Source organism: Rhinoderma darwinii, chromosome 3, assembly GCF_050947455.1.
Source record: "Rhinoderma darwinii isolate aRhiDar2 chromosome 3, aRhiDar2.hap1, whole genome shotgun sequence".
Lineage (NCBI taxonomy): Eukaryota > Metazoa > Chordata > Amphibia > Anura > Rhinodermatidae > Rhinoderma > Rhinoderma darwinii.
Window position 1 is genome coordinate 103,647,631 of NC_134689.1, and position 23,849 is coordinate 103,671,479.

The window sequence follows — 23,849 nt, forward strand, 5'->3', positions numbered from 1 at the left end:
CCTGAAAATACCAAAGTTCAGCAGCATCATGGAGGATGAAAGAGTGAGCTAGCCAGCCGTCAACCGCCAGCTTGAACCGCAGTTTTAGAAAAAGACTGTGTCTCTCGATTTGAGAAGTGTTCATTTGATTGCTTTGGCCAGATGAGATGTTAACACCGGCTTGATAAAGTTTCTGTTGCCACAAGCTTACAGTCACAGTCACAGGGTATGTGGACCCACTAGGCCGCTCTGCCGTAGCGGAGAGGAAGCTGACCAGGTCACAGTCCATATGAAAGTCAATAGTAGATAGTAACGCTTGGGTGCCTGAACTAGTACCTGAACTAGTCCAGACGGTGGCTGTGGCTTTAGCATGGATGGAGTCCGGTGCAGCAGGTAGCGCCAGACGTGGCGGGCAGTATCCGATGTGGCAGAAGACACTGGACGTGGCAGGAGACACTGGACGTGGCAGAAGACACTGGACGTGGCAAACGACAGTAGGTGCAGTAGACACGACTCCAACACTGGTAGGCACAGGAACAAGAACAGTACGGAACAGGAAATAGGGCACGGATAACAACAGGAACGGGAAACACTAAGGGACCATTTGCAAGACAGACTAGGAAAAACTAACAATGCTCAGGCAAGGATCAGAAGGCCTGCGGCCTTCTTATAGACCAGGAAATCATGGCAGTTGATGATGATGACGATTTCCTTTGTGCGTGCGCTGGCCCTTTAAGGCCGGGCACGAGCGTGCGCGCACACCCTACGGGACACAGCAGAACGGAGCGAAAGTGAGCGCTGGCGTCTCCTAGGAAGGAGATGGGGACCAGCGCTCATGGATCCATGGCTGCGGGCTTCGGGCCGTGGCCATGGACGCTACACTTCTGGTCTTTGTTCCATCTCTTCTGCGACAAACCTGCACGGACTGTGCACCGCTTTTGGCCCCCACTTTTCACCAGGATGAGTTTCTCCTTTGGATACTAGGTGAGGGCAGCTCCATTTTATTTTTCTTGTACATTGTGTACTGTACAGAAAAAGAAGAAGCTCCTGTCCTCGCCATAGAAAGTGATTTACAGCTTCTAGCAGCTATTTCTGACTTTTATATGTAAGGACTTGATTTATCTGTATTAGTTATCTGCTTAATCTTCTTCTCCCTTATTTTGGTTGACATTTTGGGTTCTTTTATGGTCTAAAACGTGTTACAAAAATGTTTAACTTATAATGGTTGTCCCCAAACCAATTGAGGAACCACTGTAGAGCTAGAAAGAAGAAAGTCATCAGAACATGCAGAAGGGGGTAGGGGTTTGGTTGGAAAATACACAGCACTATGTTGCAAGCTATTTTATCATTTTGAAATACAGAAAGGTTGTTTTGCAAGTACGGTTGGACTTTAAAGAATTTTAAATATTACAGAGAGTTTATTAACTGCTGGAATTGCGCTGATTGATTTATTCATTCTGCAAGATAATACAATTGAGACTAATGAGTCTGACATTTTAGAAGCAACATAAGCTAATAATTCTCTTCAAATGTCTGCTCTGCACTACAGATTTAAAAACCCTTAGAAATGCATCCAATCCTAGACAAACCATGGATTATTATTGATCCTTTGTATTGGACCTTCAGTAGTTAAGTGCTCAGCGTCACTAAGGTCTTGTTCACTCAGTGCAGATTTTGCATGTATTTTATAAGCCAAAAACCGGAACTGAACCTAAACAGAAGAAATATATTAAAGTGTCTCCTCTCCTGGATCCAATTCTGGTTCTGGCTTAAAAAATGCATGCAAAATCTGCAGCAAATCTGCACTGTGTGAACAGAGCCTTAAAACGTTGCTTGAGATACTCAAGAAACTCACCACATATATAAGAAAAATAGTTATTTTTGCTGGAAAACCAAAATGTCCATATACAGTTACAGAATATTAAGCATACACCAGAGGTGTAGCTAGGTTTCCTGCACCCGGGGCAAAGATTCAGATTGGCGCTCCCCCCAACTTCTTTCCCGACATTTCCTACCCGCTCGACATGTTTACTTTCTCTACCAATCAATGAGGTGTATTTTTTTTTCACTTTTTTTTATGTAACATGATCATAAAGCCATTTCTAAATTTTACAAGCAATATAGTTATATAAGGAAGCTACCATAAGGGTATGTGCACACGAAATCGACCATTACGGCTGAAATTACGGAGCTGTTTTCAGGAGAAAACAGCTCCGTCATTTCAGACGTAATTGCTCGTACTCGCATTTTGCGAGGCGTCATTGACGGCCGTAATTTGGAGCTGTTCTTCATTGAATTCAATGAAAAACGGCTCAAATTACGTCCAAAGAAGTGTCCTGCACTTCTTTGACGAGGATGTCATTTTACGCGTCGTCTTTTGACAGCGACGCGTAAAATGACAGGTCGTCGGCACAGTACGTCGGCAAACCCATTCAAATGAAAGGGCAGATGTTTGCCGACGTATTGGAGCCGTATTTCCAGGCGTAAATCGAGGCATAATACGCCTCGTTTACGCCTGAAAATAGGTAGTGTGAACCCAGCCTAACAATAAATTAAAAGAAAATATATTGAAGAGGTCACACACAGCCCCCTGTAGATAGCTATACATGCAGCCCCCTCTTTTAGACAGTGCCACACAGCTGCCCCCCCCCTGCAGATGGTGCCACACAGCCCTCAATGTAGATGATGCCACAGCCTTCCCTTTTAGATGGTGCCACACTGCCCTCCCTTGTAGATGGTGCCACACAGCCCCCCTTGCAGATGGTGCCACACAGCCCCCTGGCAGATGGTGCCACACAGCCCCCCTTGTAGATAGTGCCACACAGCCCCTCAATGAAGATCATTCCACACAGCACCCCCATCCCCTCTTGTAGAAAGAAATACAAAAAATTACTTACTTAGCCTCGTTCCTTGCTCCGAGATCATTGCGTAGGCCAGCGTGATCCAGTGACGTCATCATGCCAACCTGCGCTGGGTCTCCATCCCAGCGTCTTATAGGCTGCAGAGCTGATGTGGCCTGTAGCCTAGTGATAGCGGAGCCGGGAAATGCTCCGCCATAGTATTCAATTGTATCCGCGTCCTGAGGATGCAGATACAATTAAATGTGGCGGTCATGTAATGTGCCGGCGGCGTGGGTCCCCTGTAGCAGCAGGGGGCCCTGAGAGGATGGGATAGACGCAGAGCAGCCATATCAAAACAGCAGATCGCAGCTCATGGGCCACTGCAGCCACCTAGGATACCGGGTGCCAATCAGCAGCGATCAGCTGTTTTGATTCAGCTGCTCTGCGGCGCGCCCCCTTCCCTACATCGTAGTTGTGCCCTGGTCACATGCCCCCCGTGCCCCCCCCCCTAGCTACGTCTCTGCATGCACGCACATTTGGAACCACGGTAAATAATATATTAAGGACTTGCATAATGTACTGTAGGGGCTACGTGGAGACTTTTTGTAGCGCAATTTTCCCACTTTATGGAAACTACAGCTACAGTACAGACAAATACTTTGAGTTTAATTCTTTGAATGCACTCCTGGGAACTGCAGCTGTCATATCAAAATTTCTCGAACTTTGTAAAATTGCTACATGGCTACATAGAGACTTTTTGTAGTTTAAAGAGGCTCTGTCATCAGATTTTGCAACCCCTATCTGCTATTGCAGCAGATAGGCGCTGCAATGTAGATTACAGTAACGTTTTTATTTTTAAAAAACGAGCATTTTTGGCCAAGTTATGACCATTTTCGTATTTATGCAAATGAGGCTTGCAAAAGTACAACTGGGCGTGTTGAAAAGTAAAAGTACAACTGGGCGTGTATTATGTGCGTACATCGGGGCGTGTTTACTACTTTTACTAGCTGGGCGTTGTGTATAGAAGTATCATCCACTTCTCTTCACAACGCCCAGCTTCTGGCAGTGCAGACACAGCCGTGTTCTCCAGAGATCACGCTGTGTCGTCACTCACAGGTCCTGCATCGTGTCGGCACCAGAGGCTAAAGATGATTCTGCAGCAGCATCGGCGTTTGCAGGTAAGTCGATGTAGCTACTTACCTGCAAATGCTGATGCTGCTGCAGAATCAACTGTAGCCTCTGGTGCCGACACGATGCAGGACCTGTGAGTGACGTCACAGATATGCACTGCCAGAAGCTGGGCGTTCTGAAGAGAAGTGGATGATACTTCTCATCAGAACGCCCAGCTAGTAAAAGTAGTAAACACGCCCCGATGTACGCACATAATACACGCCCAGTTGTACTTTTACTTTTCAACACGCCCAGTTGTACTTTTGCAAGCCTCATTTGCATAAATACGAAAATGGTCATAACTTGGCCAAAAATGCTCGTTTTTTAAAAATAAAAACGTTACTGTAATCTACATTGCAGCGCCGATCTGCTGCAATAGCAGATAGGGGTTGCAAAATCTGGTGACAGAGCCTGTTTAAAGTCCATGAGATTTAAAGGGGTAAACTATTTTTTTCTTCTGTTTTGCCTGCTAGTCTCTGGGACTAATTATATATATGGAAATCATACTTGAGCATCCATCATTAGACACAATAGCCAATCTGTATTGGGTATATGACATCGCATATTTATAACAAAATCAGCTAATCCGTATTAATTCATCACTTGGGTATTATGTTTGTTTACGTAAATGCTAATAAAGAGAGCTTGGGCCTCTGGCTGTATTCGGGTATATTTTTTAATGCACTTTTTTTATTCTCGGCTGTGTTGGATTAGTATTCTATGACATATTTTCAGTTATGGGTAATGTGACTGCAGGCCTTCATACTTCTCTGTGATGCTTTCACTGATGTGCAAGAGACTGACTCCAATTGAACCAGACTTAAATGAAGACAACATTGTGCTCAGGCAGCATACAAAAAAAGCAGTCAAACAAATAGGGAATACAGACACTCTCACTCTAGTAGGATAACTATTCTCCGGAGAATTACCACATCATATATGAAGCATGCTATCGGGTATGTATTGTATAGTTTGCAATAAATATCTGACATTGTACCATAATCTATATTTCTAACATATAGTGTCTTCTTTTATAGGATTTGAGAACTTTACCCAGGAGACATTGTGGTGCTTCTCTCAAGTTAAAGGGACATGGGACCTTGGGGAAGCAGAAGGTAAATTTAACAGTTACTAACATAAAATCTAAAAGTGAACTTATATTTTTATATTAATATTTATATTGTTTTTATATTCTTTGTGTAGCTAAATGTAAGTGAGAAGTCAGTATGTTGCACTAATCAATTATTCAGTTATTATATATAATGTGATCTTGGATATAAAGATAAATGACAGCACCAGATTATTATTAATCATGTAATATACAGGCCATAGTTATACAAGTGCAAAAACACAAATTAACCTGAAAATTACCTTTTTACATATTTCACTTAATATAGTAATTTCTTTGTAAATTGATTGTTCAACAAGAATGTAAATCTGTGATCGTTTTTTCTGTTCTGAAAACATTAAAGGGGTTTTCCCATGACGGACATTTATGACAGGATATGTCATAAATGTCAGATAGATGTGGGTCCCACCTCTGGGACCCGCACCTATCGCCAGAACAGGGACCCATAAACCCCGTTCCAGCTTTTTGTGCTCACGCTGACTCCCGGACACTTCCTGCTTACATGTTTGGGACATGGTCAGAGTTACGGAAACAGCGTAACTCTCTGAGCTACGCACTTTTTGTAACTAGTATTCAGTTCTATGGGAGTTACGCAAACAGTGTAACATGTAATCAGTAAGTGGTCGGGAGGCAGCGTGAGCACAAAATCTGGAATGGGGATTAGGGGCCTCGTTCTGGAGATAGGTGTGGGTCCCAGAGGTGGGACCCACATCTATCTGACATTTATGACATATCCTGTGTATATTTCAGAAAAAGCGTGGTTGAACAGCAGCACACGTGTCCTAAATTTCAATCAATATGTTCTTTTATTGGTCAAACATCCAGTAAAAAATGGCAATGTTTCGACCCGTGACAAGTGGAGGGTCTAAAATGGCAACGTTTCGACCCGTGACAAGTGGAGGGTCTTTCTCAAGCCTGACCCTCCACTTGTCACAGGTCGAAACATTGCCATTTTTTACTGGATGTTTGACCAATAAAAGAACATATTGATTGAAATTTGGGAGACGTGTGCTGCTGTTCAACCACGCTTTTTCTGAGGATTACATTACGTCAGACTGGGTTTGTCTGAAATCGGGATTTGTGCTGCTTCAAATATTTTATTTTTTGGATTTTATCCTGTGTATATGTCATAAATGTCCCTAATGGGAAATCCCCTTTAATCTTAGCCACATAGAAAGGTGTTGTATATTTCAGATTGTTAATTTTCTAGTGAAGAATACTATAGAGAACATACATTGGTAGATATTTATCAAAACTAGATCAAACGAAAAAAGAAGGAATTGCCTATAGCAGCCAATCAGATTATTGCTCTCATTTTTTTCAAAGCACTTTACAACATTTATAAGTGACCTGATTGGTTGCTATCTGCAACTCCTCCACTTTTTCTTTGCAATAACAATAGCGTGTCTATTTGCTTGCACAGCATTTGCTCCTGGTGGCCGTCCCTAGGCACCAGTATTTTACGGCTCAAATTGCACTGATGTTTCCATTCCCTGGCATCCAGTGGTATATACAGTGCCAAGTGGTATACATATTGCATATTCACAGCTTTCTTATATTGTAATCTTGGTTCTTTGTGATATGCAATATTTTCTTTTAGCAACTTCATCTGTCCTGAGATTTTTTTGAGCATCTTCTTCAGCTAGGAAGCTGCTCATTATTTGTGAATGAATATGTAGCTTCCTCTTCTGCAATGTTCTGCAGATAATGAAATTAAATAAGTACTATGCAGTCAGATGATGAATGTTGTTTGCTTACAATGGATATATATACAGTAAGAGAAATTCATAGAGATTAAATTAACATTAATTAAAAATAGATGAGCTATAGTTATTACGGTGGATTATTTTTTTTTCACTTTGTTCTTAAAGGGAACCTGTCATCCACATCATGCTGCCCCCACTGAGTGCAGCATAATGAAGTGAAACACGCTGACTTTCGAGGTCTGTCACTTATTTGCTAAGGCCAGATTTACACGAGCGTGGCGTTTTGTGCGCGCAAAAGGTACTTAACAGCTCCATGTGTCAGTAGCGTATGATGCGCGGCTGCATGAATTTCTCGCAGCCGCCATCATTATGACACTCTGTTTGTATGTTTTTAAACAGAAAAGCACGTGGTGCTTTTGTTTTCATTCATAGTTTTTACTGCTGTTGCGCGAATCACACGCGTCACATGGAAGTGCTTCCATGTGCTGCGCGTAATTTTCACCCACCCATTGGCTTCAATGGGTGCGTGATGCGCGAACAACACACAAATATTGGACATGTCGTGAGTTTTACGCAGCGGACACACGCTGCGTGAAACTCACGGACAGTCTGCACGGCCCCATAGACTAACATAGGTCCGTGCGAGGCGCGTGAAAATCACGCGCGTTGCACGGACATATATGACGTTCGTCTAAATAAGCCCTAAATTGAAGTTATCTTTAAGAACTTACAGTACATGCAGGGCGAAGCCAGCTCCACCAGAGATGAGTTCGGAATATTCATGAGCGGTCACGCCCTACGCCCACTGATTGACAGATTTCTTCCTATTAGGGTATATCCACATGTAGCGTAAACACTGCAGATTTTCTGCAACAGATTTCTCTCATGGGGCTTTGCTTCCCTCTGGATAAACACGGTAGGATTATACAGAGGTGTAGCTAGGTTTTCCTACACCCGGGGCAAAGATTCAGATTGGCGCCCCCCCAACTTATTTCCCGACATCTCCTTCCCCCCTCGCACTGTTTTCTTTCTCTACCAATCAATGAGGTGTAACTCGAGCATTAAACCATTTCTACATTTTACGAGCGATTTAGTTCTATAAGGTAGTTTAACATAACAATAAGTTAAAAGAAAATAAATGAAAAAGGCCACACACAGCCCTCTTGTGGATAGCGCCACACACAGCCCCCTGTAGATAGAGCCACACACAGCCCCGTTGTTAGATAGCAACACACAGCCCCCTTGTAGATAGCGCCACACACAGCCCCCTTGTAGGTAGTGCCACACATCCCCCATTGTAGATAGTGCCACACACAGCCCCCTAGTAGATAGCACCACACACAGTCCCCTTGTAGATAGCGCCACACACAGCCCCGTTGTTAGATAGCACCACACACAGCCCCATTGTAGATAGTGCCACACACAGCCCCCTTGTAGATAGCGCCACACACAGCCCCTCTCTTGTATATAACGCCACACAGCCCCCTGTAGATAGCTCCACAGACAGACCCCCTGTAGACAGTGCCACACACCACTTTTAGATAGCGCTACACGCACCCCTTGTAGATAGCTCCACACACAGCCCCCCTATAGAATGCTGCGCACACATCCCCCTCCGTAGATAGCGCCACACGCAGCCCCCTTGTAGATAGCTCCACACACAGCCCCCTTTGGATAGCGCCACACACAGTCCCCTTGTAGATATTACACACAGCCCTCTTCTGTACTTAGTGCCACACCCCCTTGTACTTAGTGCCACTGTGCCCCCCTCCCATTTAGTGCTACACTGCCCTCCTTTGTACTTAGTGCCACACAATCCCCCTCCCCCTTGTACATAGTGCCACACAACCCCCCTCCCTTGTACTTAGTGCCACACAACCCCCCTCCCCCTTGTACTTAGTGCCACACAACACCCCTCCCCCTTGGACTTAGTGCCACACAACCCCCCTTGGACTTAGTGCCACACAACCCCCTCCCCCTTGTACTTCGTGCCACACAACACCCCTCCCCCTTTAGACTTAGTGCCACACAACCCCCCTTGGACTTAGTGCCACACAAGCCCCTCCCCCTTGTACTTAGTGCCACACAAACCCTTAATCTTATGCTTACCCAGAATTCTGTGCTTCTTCATCCAGGCCGGCCTCCTGGGAATACGTTTCATCCTATGTGACTGCTGCAGCCAATCACAGGAAACGTCATCCTAGGAGGCCAGGCTGCACAGACAACAGATGGATGCGTCACCATGATTACAGAGAACGGGGTAAGTATAAGCTTTTTATTTTAGTTTTAACCGATGTTTTCTGCAGCGGACATTCCGCCTGGTGCAGTTTTTCGGCCGGAATTCCCTGTGGGTTCCAGGGTGGATATGCATTATAAACAAAAAAGAAAATAAATATACTTTTGAACAAAACCAACACACTTTGGGAAAGCAATAAGTACAAAGTACAAAATTATTTAACAAAATACAAAATAATTTAATTATTAAAATATTAAGCAATTACAAGCATCATCACGTGTCAAGCATCATTCTTTGACACGTGTATGCTTCTCGTCACACACCGTGTACCTGTGCTGGATCTAACTTGAGGCTGTAATGGGTTCAGTCTAACCTGCACCACACCTGAACGTGAGGAGGCACAAGGGGAGATAGATCTGGACAAAGCTGCAAAAGCTATGAGAAATACTATGGAGGACAGAGGTTTGTCCGGACCTTATGCTAACTGGATCCCGTCCTAAAAGACGTGTTGGAACATGGACTACACTCGTAATATAAAGGTACCGGTGAACGAACCTCTAGCTAAGAGCTGTGAATCACTTTCTTTAAGAATATAAAGGGAGTGTCTTATACGCCTCTCCTGCAAGCACATGAAGTGAACGGGATATTGCTTAATACATACGAAGAGATCGATCGGTTCCTCTCTTGGCACATGCCTTCACTATTTGGCCATCTCCAGCTACATATGGATGATATGTGGATGGCTGTTCCCTTGAATGAAAGACTGCCTAAAGAATATTTTGATAAATGCATCTATTGTTCGGGATATCGGAATAGTGCCGGTATATGTAAATGAAATATCACTATCTTTATTGTATTTTCAATTTATTGGTAATTGCTTAATATTTTAATAATTAAATAATTTTGTATTTTGTAAAATAATTTTGTACTTTCCAAAAGTCTGCTGGTTTTGTTCAAAAGTCTATTTCTTTTCTTTTTTGTTAATATTATTATATTGGACGGCACCGTGCATAATTTATTGCATTTTTTGGGTTATATAAATAGGATTTGCTTTTTTCTTTTTTTATATGGATATGCATTATGCCAGTATGCTGCCCTCCACGAGGGCAGCATAATATAGATGACAAAAAGTACGGAATAGTGTAGTAGAAAAAAAAAACAGATATTAAACATAGTATTCTTTGTTTTTTTACAATGAGAGCCTATTTCACTGTACAACCAGTTTGATATTTTTTGGTTTTCTACAGGAGGTATATGAAGGGAGGTTTTTCCGGCATATACCTCAAACGCAGGCCATAGCATGATGTGAATAGAGGAGTATTCCCATCTCGGATATTTATGGCATACCCACATCACATTCAGTTCTATAGGACTTACGGAAACAGTGAAGCAGAGTAAGCTCGGCTGTTTTCATACTCCCAGTGCGGGTCCCAGAACTGGGAGCCACATCTGTCGGACATTTATGGCATATGCTGTGGATATGCCATAAATGTCCAAATTGGGAAGTTTCCTTTAACTATGGGGAGACTGTGCCTTGCAGGTTTATTGTACAGAACATGAGTATAGCTAGTTTTGCTCAGAAGTCATGATAATCTATCAGAAGGATTCTGCCAATAAAGCCACTGTAAATGGATTAGAGAGAACCTGGTGCAAACCCTTTAAAAAATGTATCTGCCAATTTGCACATATTAAAATAAGGACATGCTTGAAATAGAAATAGAAATAGAAATAGAAAATAAGACACTAACCAATAGGTCTTAATTTAAAAAAATTCTGCCACTGTTGCCCACTCCAGAGAATACACGGCTAATGGTAAACAATATAGTTTAGGTGAAATAGTTTTCACAATGACGTCATCTCCAATTTGTCACATCATGAGGTATAGTGACAGCATCCTCCAACATCACTGTACACATACAGTGCTAGACCATTACATGATGAGGTCCTGTGACCCTCAGGACTGCTAGACACCACAAGACTGATAGACATACTATAGTCAGAAATAAAATCTAGAAATGATTCTATAAAAATTGTTAAATTATATTTGTTTTATGTGCTGTAGACAATAAAAGCTTACCAGAGACCTGGTATTGAGGTAACATTGGCACCTGCCAGAAAAAAAATTATGAGATCATTGAGTAGTTTTATAGTTCGATAAATTATTTCAAATTGTGAGCAGAATGAGCATGAGCCAAAGATGCAAGTCTAAAACAGAGGCCGTGCTGCAAGAGGCTGCACATTGTGCAGTAGCATGCAGCTTGTCATGAGCAACTCACAACAGGGAGCAAACATTAAAACCGTATGGCAAGTACCTTAATTCATCTGCAGCAGCTGCCTGTAGGAGATTCCGTGACAACAGAAAAAACAGAGCTATACAGATTTTCTGTTGTTATCCAGTACAGCTCTGTATAATATTGCATTATTAATAAACCTACAAGAGACAAAAGTGACAACATAATAGGTGAGAATTTACATGCAAAATCTGAATTTTACTTGAGCTTCTTTTTCAAACTGTGGTGTCACAGTATAATAACAAGCAGCAGTCATTTTTTGATAGTACATCGTCCAGTTTTAGGATGGTGACTGTTGCGTTAGTTAAATATGAAGTTCTAAACCTGGTGCCACATGAACCAGCTATAGTTCTGTCCCAAGTGCCAGTCTCTGGTCCTAATTTTACAATGATTACCCTTAGTGCCAAGTGTCTTCTGAGCGCTAGGTAAAATGTGATGATTTTAGTGCCATGAAATTATGCCATTATAACTTTGCGGGAAACTGTCAGTGACAAATGACATGCGTTGACACGAAGTACCTGAAGAAAGCGATTCATTATTTATGCCAGTTCTCCTAATGGACTCTCCCTAATGGTAACCATGGTGTGCTAATCTTGGCAACAAATTCTTTACTTCACTTGATAATTGTAAACCACTCATAGCTTAAGAGTCACGCACAATGGGGAATGGTTTTGAGGACCGTTTTCTCTGTTGTATACCACAAGGAGTTAAATATTTATTTTCATGTAGTATTTTGTTCGGTGCCAGATTGTGTAGGTACACTTTCTTTGTAATATAGCTATATACTACTATTACTGTACATGCTAAAATTTAGTTTCTTTAAAAATATAAAAACCTTATAAAATAATCTGTTCATTCAATTATTAACTTTGTCATTAAACGTCTAACTACAGAATAATTAACTCAGCATTAATTAACTTGGAGAAAAATAAAAGAAGGACTATTGACCATGTTTCCAAGAAAAAAATAACTAACATCAGTAGGCAAGTATGACATGAAATAGTGTGTACCTGGTTTTCATAAGGTACTTTAAACAAGTGATTCTAGAAGATTCTCATAGAGGGTTAGACTAATGGATACTCAAAGCACATACTTTACGTCCCTTAGGGGTTGTCCCATTTTCTGTGATTTGGTTGTCCCATATATCTTATTAGGGCATATGGATGTCATAGAGGGGGTTCCATGTTCGCGCCACTTCCTCTTGGTGAGCGAGATCTGAGAGCTGCTAACATGCCCCTGTTCTGGTGGACTCAGGCCGTCCTTGTATTACATTTATCTGTCTGTCTAACTTCAGCTTCCCCTCGCAAATCTGATATGGCGCTCAGCTGATCATTGAAGACTCCCATATTTCAGGGGTTATGTGAAGAGACAATCTGTAAAAACGCGAATTTCCAGAGTTGCTACTGCACTGAGAAACCGGCTGAGAAGAACAATTGGGCAGAGTATTGTGATGGGAGCTCTCGGGGGTATTCATTGGAAACAACATCTGGTCTAGCTTTTCTTCCTAGCCTAGCACTTTACATGTACTTTATTCTTGGAAAATAACACAACTCACAGAAATCAAGGAGAATTTTATGAAAATATGCGTTTATAGAAAAAAATCTTATTATATAAGTAACATATAGCCTACAGAAAAGGTCAATTAACATAATTGTTTGAAAAATATATACTTTATTATTAACTGTAATGGTGGGGGGGGTAGGGAAACGGACAAGTGAGCCCTAATCTACCCGCCACTCTGTCCCTGCCTACTTGCAACGACCCGCCCTAGACGACGGGGTACAACTGGGCGGCGGTCCCTGCGCTCAGTAAGTGCATGACAAACACGACAAACAAACAAGGGAACGCAAGCAAGGGAAATGGGCAGTTGCTCGCGGAAACACCGTGAGCAACAGAGTAGTGAACGAGCCGAGTCAAGCCAGGAGAGTGCGAGGTACAAAGCGAAAAGCAGAAGAGTAGTCGGTAAGCCAGGGTCTGTATGGAGCAGGATCAAAAAGTAGCAGGAGCTGTAGCTGGGCCAGGAAACCTCAAGGAAAGAATTCACAAGCACAGATGGACAGGAAGAGCAGGCTTAAATAGACCGAGGGCGGGAGCTAGCTGAGTCTGGCCAGGTTGCGATAGGCTCTCCCACTCCTAAGCCTGCCAGCCTGAGTGGAGGAAGCTGGTGTCTGTCTCAGGGATGTACACTCAGGTGTTGACTGATTAATTCTGGGAGTTAACCCTGAAGCAGTGCCTGGCAGATCCTTTACAGTACCCCCCCTTTTATGAGGGGCCACCGGACCCTTTCTAAGTGGACCTGGCTTACTGGGGAAACGCAGGTGGAACCTCCTGACCAATACCCCAGCGTGAACATCCCGGGCGGGTACCCAAGTCCTCTCCTCGGGCCCGTATCCTCTCCAATGGACCAGGTACTGGAGGGAGCCTTGGACCATCTTGCTGTCCACGATCCTGGCCACCTCAAATTCCACCCCCTCAGGGGTGAGGACGGGAACAGGAGGTTTCCTCGAGGGGGCCAAGGACGGGGAGCAGCGTTTCAGGAGGGAGGCATGAAACACGTTGTGTATACGAAAAGACGGGGGTAACTCCAGCCGGAAAGAGACAGGACTGAGGACCTCAATGACCTTATACGGCCCAATAAACCGGGGAGCAAACTTTTTGGACGGAACCTTGAGACGCAAGTTCCTGGATGACAACCACACCAGATCCCCGACCACAAACAGGGGGTTAGCAGAACGTCTTCTATCGGCCTGAGCCTTCTGTATGCTCTGGGACGCCTCTAGGTTCTTCTGAACCTGGGCCCAGACTGTGCACAGATCCCGATGAACGACCTCCACCTCGGGATTGTTGGAACAACCAGGTGAAACGGAGGAGAACCGTGGATTAAACCCAAAATTACAGAAAAAGGGAGAGACCCCTGACGAGTTACTGACCCGGTTATTAAGGGAAAATTCGGCGAGGGGAATGAAAGAAACCCAATCAAATTGACAGTCAGAGACAAAACATCTTAAGTATTGTTCTAGAGACTGATTAGTCCTCTCCGTTTGGCCATTGGTTTCAGGATGGAAGGCAGAGGAGAAGGACAGATCAATCCCCAACTTATTACAGAAGGCTCTCCAAAACAATGAAACAAATTGTACCCCTCTGTCAGAAACAATATTGACGGGGACCCCATGGAGACGCAGGATGTGTTTGATAAACAAGGTAGCCAACGTCTTGGCGTTGGGTAGTTTCTTGAGGGGCACAAAGTGGCACATTTTACTGAAGCGGTCTACCACCACCCACACCACCGACTTGCCTTGGGATGGAGGCAAATCGGTGATAAAATCCATGGAGATATGTGTCCAAGGTCTCTGGGGAATGGGCAACGAACGCAGTAAGCCCGCTGGTCGGGACCTGGGAGTCTTGGACCTGGCACAAACCTCACAGGCGGCGACGTAGGCCTTAACGTCTTTAGGCAAACCAGGCCACCAATAATTTCTGGTAATGAGGTGTTTGGTACCCAGGATGCCTGGATGGCCAGATAGTGCGGAGTCGTGATTTTCCCTAAGTACCCTTAGCCGGAATTGCAGGGGAACAAACAGCTTGTTCTCAGGAAGGTTCCCAGGAGCTGAACCTTGATCAGCAGCAATTTCAGAGACTAAATCGGACTCGATAGAGGAAATGACTATACCTGGAGGCAAAATACAAACAGGATCTTCCTCCGAAGGAGGGCTGGCCATGAAGCTACGCGACAGTGCATCCGCCTTAATATTTTTAGACCCGGCCCTATAGGTAACCAAAAAATTGAATCTGGTAAAAAACAACGCCCATCGAGCTTGTCTCGGGTTTAGCCTCCGGGCAGATTCTAGGAAAACCAGATTCTTGTGGTCGGTAAGGACCGTTACCTGGTGCCTAGCCCCCTCCAGGAAGTGGCGCCACTCTTCAAATGCCCATTTAATGGCTAAAAGTTCGCGGTTGCCAATATCATAGTTACACTCCGTGGGCGAAAACTTCCTAGAAAAGTAAGCACAGGGGCGGAGATGGGTGAGGGAGCTGGTACCCTGGGACAAGACGGCCCCCACTCCCACCTCGGACGCGTCAACCTCCACAATAAATGGCTCCCTTTGGTTGGGCTGAACCAGCACGGGGGCCGAGATAAAGCACTTCTTGAGGGTCTCAAAAGCCTGGACGGCCTCAGGGGGCCAATGGAGGACATCAGCACCCTTGCGAGTGAGGTCCGTAAGAGGCTTAGCGACGACCGAGAAGTTAGCAATAAATCTCCTGTAATAGTTAGCGAACCCCAAAAAACACTGTAGCGCTTTCAGGGAGGCAGGTTGGACCCATTCAGCCACAGCCTGAACCTTGGCAGGGTCCATGCGGAATTCATGAGGAGTGAGGATTTGACCTAAAAATGGTATCTCCTGTACCCCAAATACACATTTTTCGATTTTGGCAAACAGTTTGTTTTCTCGAAGGACCTGGAGCACTTTCCTGACATGCTCTATGTGGGAGGACCAGTCCCTGGAAAACACCAATATGTCATCAAGGTACACTACAAGAAATATCCCCAGGTAATTTCTCAAAATCTCATTTATGAAGTTCTGGAAGACCGCAGGGGCATTGCACAACCCAAAGGGCATGACGAGGTATTCGAAATGGCCTTCGGGCGTGTTAAACGCAGTCTTCCACTCATCCCCCTCTTTGATGCGAATAAGGTTATACGCCCCCCGTAGATCCAATTTAGAGAACCATTGGGCCCCCTGAACCTGATTAAAGAGATCAGGAATCAAAGGAAGGGGATACTGGTTCCTTACCGTGACCTTATTCAGGCCACGGTAGTCAATGCATGGCCTAAGACCCCCATCCTTCTTCCCTACGAAGAAGAAGCCAGCACCTACCGGAGAAGAAGAGGGACGAATGTAACCCTTGGCCAGGGATTCCTGGATATACTCCCTCATGGCTTCACGTTCGGGACAGGAAAGGTTAAATATTCTACCCTTAGGAAGCTTAGCTCCTGGTACCAATTCGATAGCGCAATCGTATTCTCTATGAGGCGGTAATACTTCGGAGGCCTCTTTAGAGAAAACATCAGCGAAGTCCTGAACAAACTCGGGTAGCGTATTCACCTCCTTAGGGGGAGAAATAGAATTAACAGAAAAACATGACGTACAACATTCATTACCCCATTTGGTTAGCTCCCCAGTATTCCAGTCAAACGTGGGATTATGCAACTGCAACCAGGGAAGACCTAGAACCAAATCGTACGATAATCCCTGCATCAATAGTACAGAGCACTGCTCCAAATGCATGGAGCCAACAAGGAGTTCAAAAACAGGGGTATGCTGTGTAAAATAACCATTAGCAAGAGGAGTGGAGTCGATACCCACTACCGGAACAGGTTTAGGCAAATCAATCAGAGGCATAGCAAGAGACATAGCAAATTCCACAGACATGATATTAGTAGAGGACCCTGAATCCACGAAGGCACTGCCGGTAGCAGACCTACCACCAAACGAGACCTGAAAGGGAAGCAATATCTTAGTACGTTTCATATTTACGGGAAATACCTGTGCGCCCAAGTGACCTCCCCGATGATCACTTAGACGCGGGAGCTCTCTGGCAGCATTCTTACGCTTGGGACAGTTGTTTACTTGATGCTTGACATCCCCACAGTAGAAGCAGAGACCATTCTTCCTGCGGAATTCTCTACGTTGTTGAGGGGACACGGAGGCCCCGAGTTGCATAGGTATTTCTGAGTCTTTAGGGGACAAACGAAGCAACGGGACTTCGGGAGGCATCATGGGGGAGTCGGAGGAAAAAACACATAAACGTTCACGTTGTCGTTCCCTGAGACGTCGGTCAAGTCGTACCACTAAAGCCATAACCTGGTCTAGGGAGTCAGAAGAGGGATAGCTAACTAGCAGGTCTTTCAGGGCGTTCGACAGACCCAACCTAAACTGGCACCTTAAGGCAGGGTCATTCCACCGAGAAGCTACGCACCACTTCCGAAAGTCAGAGCAATACTCCTCAACAGGTCTCTTACCCTGACGTAAGGTCACCAGCTGACTCTCGGCAAAGGCAGTTCTGTCAGTCTCGTCATAAATAAGTCCGAGGGCAGAAAAGAAACAATCAACGGAGGAAAGTTCAGGGGCGCCAGGAGCCAAGGAGAAGGCCCACTCTTGGGGCCCTTCCTGGAGCCGGGACATAATTATACCCACCCGCTGGCTCTCAGAACCTGAGGAGTGAGGCTTTAAGCGAAAGTAAAGCTTACAACTCTCCCGAAAGGAGAGAAAAGCCCTCCGGTCACCTGAGAACCGGTCAGGCAACTTGAGGTGGGGTTCAAGGGGTGCGGTGAGGGGAACTACCAAGGTAGCATCAGGCTGGTTGACCCTCTGAGCCAGGGCCTGGACCTGTAGGGAGAGACCCTGCATTTGCTGAGCCAGGGTTTCACGGGGTTCCATAATGGTGTCAGGGACCAGGGTAGACTAGGTATAGGGCTTGTGAATTTGTAATGGTGGGGGGGGTAGGGAAACGGACAAGTGAGCCCTAATCTACCCGCCACTCTGTCCCTGCCTACTTGCAACGACCCGCCCTAGACGACGGGGTACAACTGGGCGGCGGTCCCTGCGCTCAGTAAGTGCATGACAAACACGACAAACAAACAAGGGAACGCAAGCAAGGGAAATGGGCAGTTGCTCGCGGAAACACCGTGAGCAACAGAGTAGTGAACGAGCCGAGTCAAGCCAGGAGAGTGCGAGGTACAAAGCGAAAAGCAGAAGAGTAGTCGGTAAGCCAGGGTCTGTATGGAGCAGGATCAAAAAGTAGCAGGAGCTGTAGCTGGGCCAGGAAACCTCAAGGAAAGAATTCACAAGCACAGATGGACAGGAAGAGCAGGCTTAAATAGACCGAGGGCGGGAGCTAGCTGAGTCTGGCCAGGTTGCGATAGGCTCTCCCACTCCTAAGCCTGCCAGCCTGAGTGGAGGAAGCTGGTGTCTGTCTCAGGGATGTACACTCAGGTGTTGACTGATTAATTCTGGGAGTTAACCCTGAAGCAGTGCCTGGCAGATCCTTTACATTAACATGTATGGGACAATACAGTTTAAAAACTGTATTGTCCCATACATGTTAATAATAAAGTATATTTTTTCAAACAATTGTGTTAATTGACCTTTTCTGTAGGCTATATCTTGAATATAATAGGTCAATGCACCAAGTCTGTACTTTGTTACATATTAAATCTTTTTCTGACTCTTAGTCAAAAAGATTTTTTTCCTGAATGTACAAATATCTTATATAAGTAACAGTCTATAGTGTTTCAGAAAACACAGAGGTTACAATTAGGCTGGATTCACACGAGCACATTACGTCCGTAATGGACGGACGTATTTCGGCCGCAAGTCCCGGACCGAACACACTGCAGGGAGCCGGGCTCCTAGCATCATAGTTATGTACGACACTAGGAGTCCCTGCCTCTCCGTGGAACTACTGTCCTGTACTGAAAACATGATTACAGTACGGGACAGTTGTCCGGCAGCGAGGCAGGGACTCCTAGCGTCGTACATAACTATGATGGTAGGAGCCCGGGACTTGCGGTCGAAATACGTCCGTCCATTACGGACATAATGTGCTCGTGTGAATCCAGCCTTAGTGCTTGGAACTCCAGTTATGATAAATGCTAAAATCACACATGCAGTTTTTGTGGCAGTTTTTGATGCAATTTTTTGAGCCAAACACAGGAGTCAGATGCACTGCTTTCATGGGCACCTTGCGTGGATTCATGCTCTGGGGCCCGCACCTTTGTTGAGAACAGATGTACCCTGAGCAGCTGTTAGTCGCCGATTCCATGTCTGGAAACAGCTTTCTCCGTATTCGTAACTCCCATAGTGTATGGAGACAGTGTATGCAGTCACCTCTCTATTCATTTTAAGCCTGGATGCAGGCAGTGGAATGATAATCAGGGCACCCCTATTCTCGGCATAGTTATGGCCCCCGAATCTATGAGACATTTATCGCATATCCCATAAATATGCCATAAATGTTAGAGATGGGAAGAACTATGAATGAATCCAAATATCAAAACAGTACTACTGTACACAGTAGTATTATAGTATATAATATCTGTGCTGCACAGATCTATAATACTGTATGAAGACTTTATCCTTCTACAGGCCTATACTACCTATACCTCTGTGTGTCTCCGATTTGATATAATGGTACACAGAGGTTTTATCTGCAACAAATCTGCGATGTGTAAATATGTCCTTACAGAGATATTTTCTCCTAGAAACATTACTTCTACAAGTGGTCAATAGATCTAGTAAATAAACATGTATTTTTCCAATTAAATTTTCCAATAATGCAAAGAAAGTTACTGTAAAGTTTAGCTAGGTGGTAAATGCGAAAATACATTCACATTTTTTGTTATGGGGTTATTTCTTTAAAAATGACTGGTATATTTTTGTACAATATCACTGGCTTCCAGCATGGATGTTATTGTAATATAGAACATTTCATGCAGACTAATGATGCATGAGTGATGAGACATTTGTGAAAACATAAAAGCCCTCTTGTGATCCTAGAACTTGTAAATTTGCATTGATGAAAGAGAATAAAACAAAATGTTACAAAGGGCTAAAAGGTTTTAGAACGTCTTACCATCTTGACAGGCTGAAAATGCTGCTGCCTCAAACAAAACATGACTTATGCTTTTTTAATCATTGTACGACACAATACAAAATACTACGTAACAAATATTTTAACAAAAAGATTTAAAATGTTCTTTCTTTTTAAGACAAGAAATGTCTTCATAATGCCAGAAGTTATCATTATCTGCAGTACAGGATTTTCATCTAAGGTACCTGTAGGCACAAAATCCTGGAGCCCTAGGCCCTCCCAACAATATGCCATTGCCATACAGTAGTCACCTAATAGGTTCATATAGTGCCCACATAACCATTAAATATAGTCCCTATATAAAAGTGTGATACAATATTAATATAATACCGCACATAGTGTCCTATTACTGGATTTACATCATAGGGGCCTATAGGTACAATATGTCTTGTGTTTTAGCCTTTCCTATTAATAACCTCACACCAAAATCCATACTTATTTGATATAAATCCTCCCTGTATAATAATCATCCTTAAATACAGCTACATAATGCGTATGTCAGTATTGAATAGAGAGTACGACATCATCAACTAGTGCACCAACTATAATTCAGTCATAACTTGGAGCATAGGGGGCCTTTTCCCAGGGGGTGCTCAGGAGCATTTCCCTCTTGTGCCTAATGGGAAAAGCAATCCTAAATATCTGTTAAAGACATGGAAGGGTACAAAACAGTATTATTACTTTTCTGGTTATGGTCAATGTGTGTTCATATTTTACCTTATTATGTGATCCAAGCTGATCTCCAAGGTGGGGTTCTGCAGCTGTTAGGGAACTACAACTTCCTGCACACCCTGAAAGTTTGGAGACCACTGCAATAACCGAATGGTTTTATGTTTTTACATTTGTGTTACCACATACGGCATGTAAATATTGGCGTGGCAGGACTGACAAAGGTTGAGGATGGGGGAGACAACGGGTGCAAATGAAAAACATGAAATTACATAATAATATAACATTTTGGAGTGTAGTCAGTATAGGTTAATATAGAAAATTAAGTTGCAATGGCAAATTGGGAGTCCAACAATTCCAGTTTTTCAAAGATGTTTTTAAAATATGGCAAAACTATTTAAGACAGATGCAGAATAGCATTTTAAAGCCCGGACTACCTTTTAGCTTATCTATGTAAGCAATTTTGTGACTTACAACAGGGGCGTACTAGGGAGGACAGACGAGGCATGTGCCCCCGGGCGCAGGTACGATGTAGGGAAGGGGGGCGCCGCAGAGCAGCCGTATCAAAACAGCTAATCAATGTTGATAGGCGCCGTGTATGCCGGATAGCTGGTGCAGCCGCCCGGCATACAGGGCTCCTATCAGCAGCGATCAGCTGTTTTGATATGGCTACTCTGCGGCGGTCCCATCCTCTCAGGGCCCCCTGCTGCTACGGGGCCTGCGCCGCCAGGCACATTACATTTATGGGCCAGGCGGCATGGGCCCCCTCATGTCCGGCGCATCGCTAGCACTGGGGGGTCCGGTGCTAGCGACTGCCAGATTCAATTGTATATGTCTCCCTGCTCTGCCATCACTAGGCTACAGGCCATATTAGGCCTGCAGCCTATAAGACGTTGGGACGGAGTCCGTGCGCAGGCCAGCATGATGACGTCACTGGATCATGTTGGCCTACTAAATGGTCTCAGAGCAGGGAACGGGGCTAGGTAATTTTTTTTCTTTCTTTCTAATAGTGGGGGTGGGCTGTGCGGCGCCATCTACAAGGGGGGGGAGTGGTGTGAGATGGCTGTGTGGCACCATCTATAAGGGGGGCTTGGTGGCACCATCTACAAGGGAGGGCTGTGTAGCATTATCTGCAAGGGAGAGCTGTGTGGCATCATCAACAAGGGGGGGCTGTGTGGCACCATCTACAAGGGAGGGCTGTGTGGCACCTACAGGGGGGCTGTGTAGGCACCATCTGCAGGGGGCTGTGTGGCACCATTTACAAGGGAGGGCTGTGTGGCATCTACAGGGGGGCTGTGTAGGCACCATCTGCAGGGGGCTGTGTGGCACCATCTACAAGGGGGGCTGTGTGTGGCACTATCTACAGAGGGGGGCTGTGTGTCTGTAGGTATCTACAGGGGGCTGTGTGTGGCGCTATCTACAAGGGGGGATATGTGGCACTATCTACAAGGGGGCTGTGTGTGGCACCATCTACAACGGGGGCTATGTGGCACTATCTACAGGGGCTGTGTGTGGCTCTTTCTACAAGGGGGCTGTGTGTGGCCTCTTTAATTTATTTTCATGGTAACTCGCTTATGTAACTATATTGCTTGTAAAATGTGCAAATGGTTTTCTGCTCGAGTAATATTAAAAAAACGTGAAAAACAAGTACACCTCATTGATTGGTAGAGAATGCAAACATGTCGAGGGGGAAGGAAATTTCAGGAAAGAAGTTGGGGTGGTGCCAATCTGAAACTTTGCCCCGAGTGCAGGAGAACCTAGCTACACCTCTGCTTACAGGATGTTTCTGGCAACTTTGTTTTACTTCACTATGTGGCTATCTGCGAAAAAAAACAACAACAATCGAAGATATGAACTAGCCAATCCATACATACTTTATTTACGTTATTACATAACCTTAAAACCTTCCAAGGCATATGTAAGCAAACATTCACCACCATCATCTTTTATGTTTGACTGATCTTGCATATATTTGTGATGTGTAAGTGTTTGACAGAAATGTGATCATATCTAACAGCCATCATATGCTCATGACTTTTCGTGTATGGACATTTAAAGCAAAAAGCACACCGTATCCCGACACACAGTACCATTGCTGCTGGAACATATTTAGTATAGAATTCCACAGTAAGGCCTCATTTACACGAGCGTGTGCGTTTTGCGCGCGCAAAAAAACGCTGCGTTTTGCGTGCGCAAAAGGCAATTGACAGCTCCGTGTGTCATCCGTGTATGATGCGCGGCTGCGTGATTTTCGCGCAGCCGCCATCATAGAGATGAGGTAGTCGACGCCCGTCACTGTCCAAGGTGCTGAAAGAGCTAACTGATCGGCAGTAACTCTTTCAGCACCCTCGACAGTGAATGCCGATCACAATATACACCAACCTGTGAATAAAAAAAGACGTTCACACTTACCATGAACTGCCTGCTTCCTCCAGTCCGGTCTCCCGGCCGTTGCCTTGGTGACGCGTCCCTCTCTTGTCATCCGGCCCCACCTCCCAGGATGACGCGGCAGGCCATGAGACCGCTGCAGCCTGTGATTGGCTGCAGCCTGTGCTTGGCCTGTGATTGGCTGCAGCTGTCACTTGGCCTGAATTGTCATCCCGGGAGGTCGGACTGGAGGAAGGAGCCGGGACTTATCGGTAAGTCAGAACTTCTGTTTTTTTTTACACGTATATGTATATTGTGATCGAAAGTCACTGTCCATGGTGCTGAAACAGTTTAAGTCTTTGAGCACCGTGGGCAGTGACTGTCTCCTGACGTCGCGTACCCGAACATTTTTTGCCGGGTTCGGTTAAAACGAGTTCGGCCGAACCCGGTGAAGTTCGGTGCGCTCATCTCTAATTTGACACTCCATTTGGATGTTTGTAACCAGAAAAGCACGTGGTGCTTTTCTGTTTACATTCATCCTTTTGACAGCTCTTGCGTGATTTTCGCGCATGCAACGCAGGACCGTCAGTGTGGCATGCGTTGTTTTCACGCACCCATTGAAGTCAATGGGTGCGTGTTGCGTGAAAAACGCAAGAATATAGAACATGTCGTGAGTTTTACGCAACGCACTCACGCAGCGCAAAATTCACGCATCGTCTAAACAGCCCCATAGACTATTATAGGTGCGTACGACACGCGTGAAAAGCACGCGCGTCGCACGCGCGTATAATACGCTCGTGTAAATGAGGC

The 23,849-nt window shown here is 44.8% G+C and overlaps 1 protein-coding gene across 1 annotated transcript in view; it reads left to right on the forward strand.

Moving 5' to 3' along the window:
• Nucleotides 1–4,869: 4,869 nt before the first annotated feature.
• The window catches only part of PPP2R2B (protein phosphatase 2 regulatory subunit Bbeta), a 299,520-nt gene continuing 280,540 nt past the window's right edge, over nucleotides 4,870–23,849 (forward strand). The window contains exons 1-2 of the mRNA XM_075856521.1: nucleotides 4,870–4,945; nucleotides 5,027–5,104. Of these exons, the coding sequence (XP_075712636.1) occupies nucleotides 4,936–4,945; nucleotides 5,027–5,104 (88 nt within the window). The 5' untranslated portion in view covers nucleotides 4,870–4,935. The remainder of the gene's footprint in view (nucleotides 4,946–5,026; nucleotides 5,105–23,849) is intronic.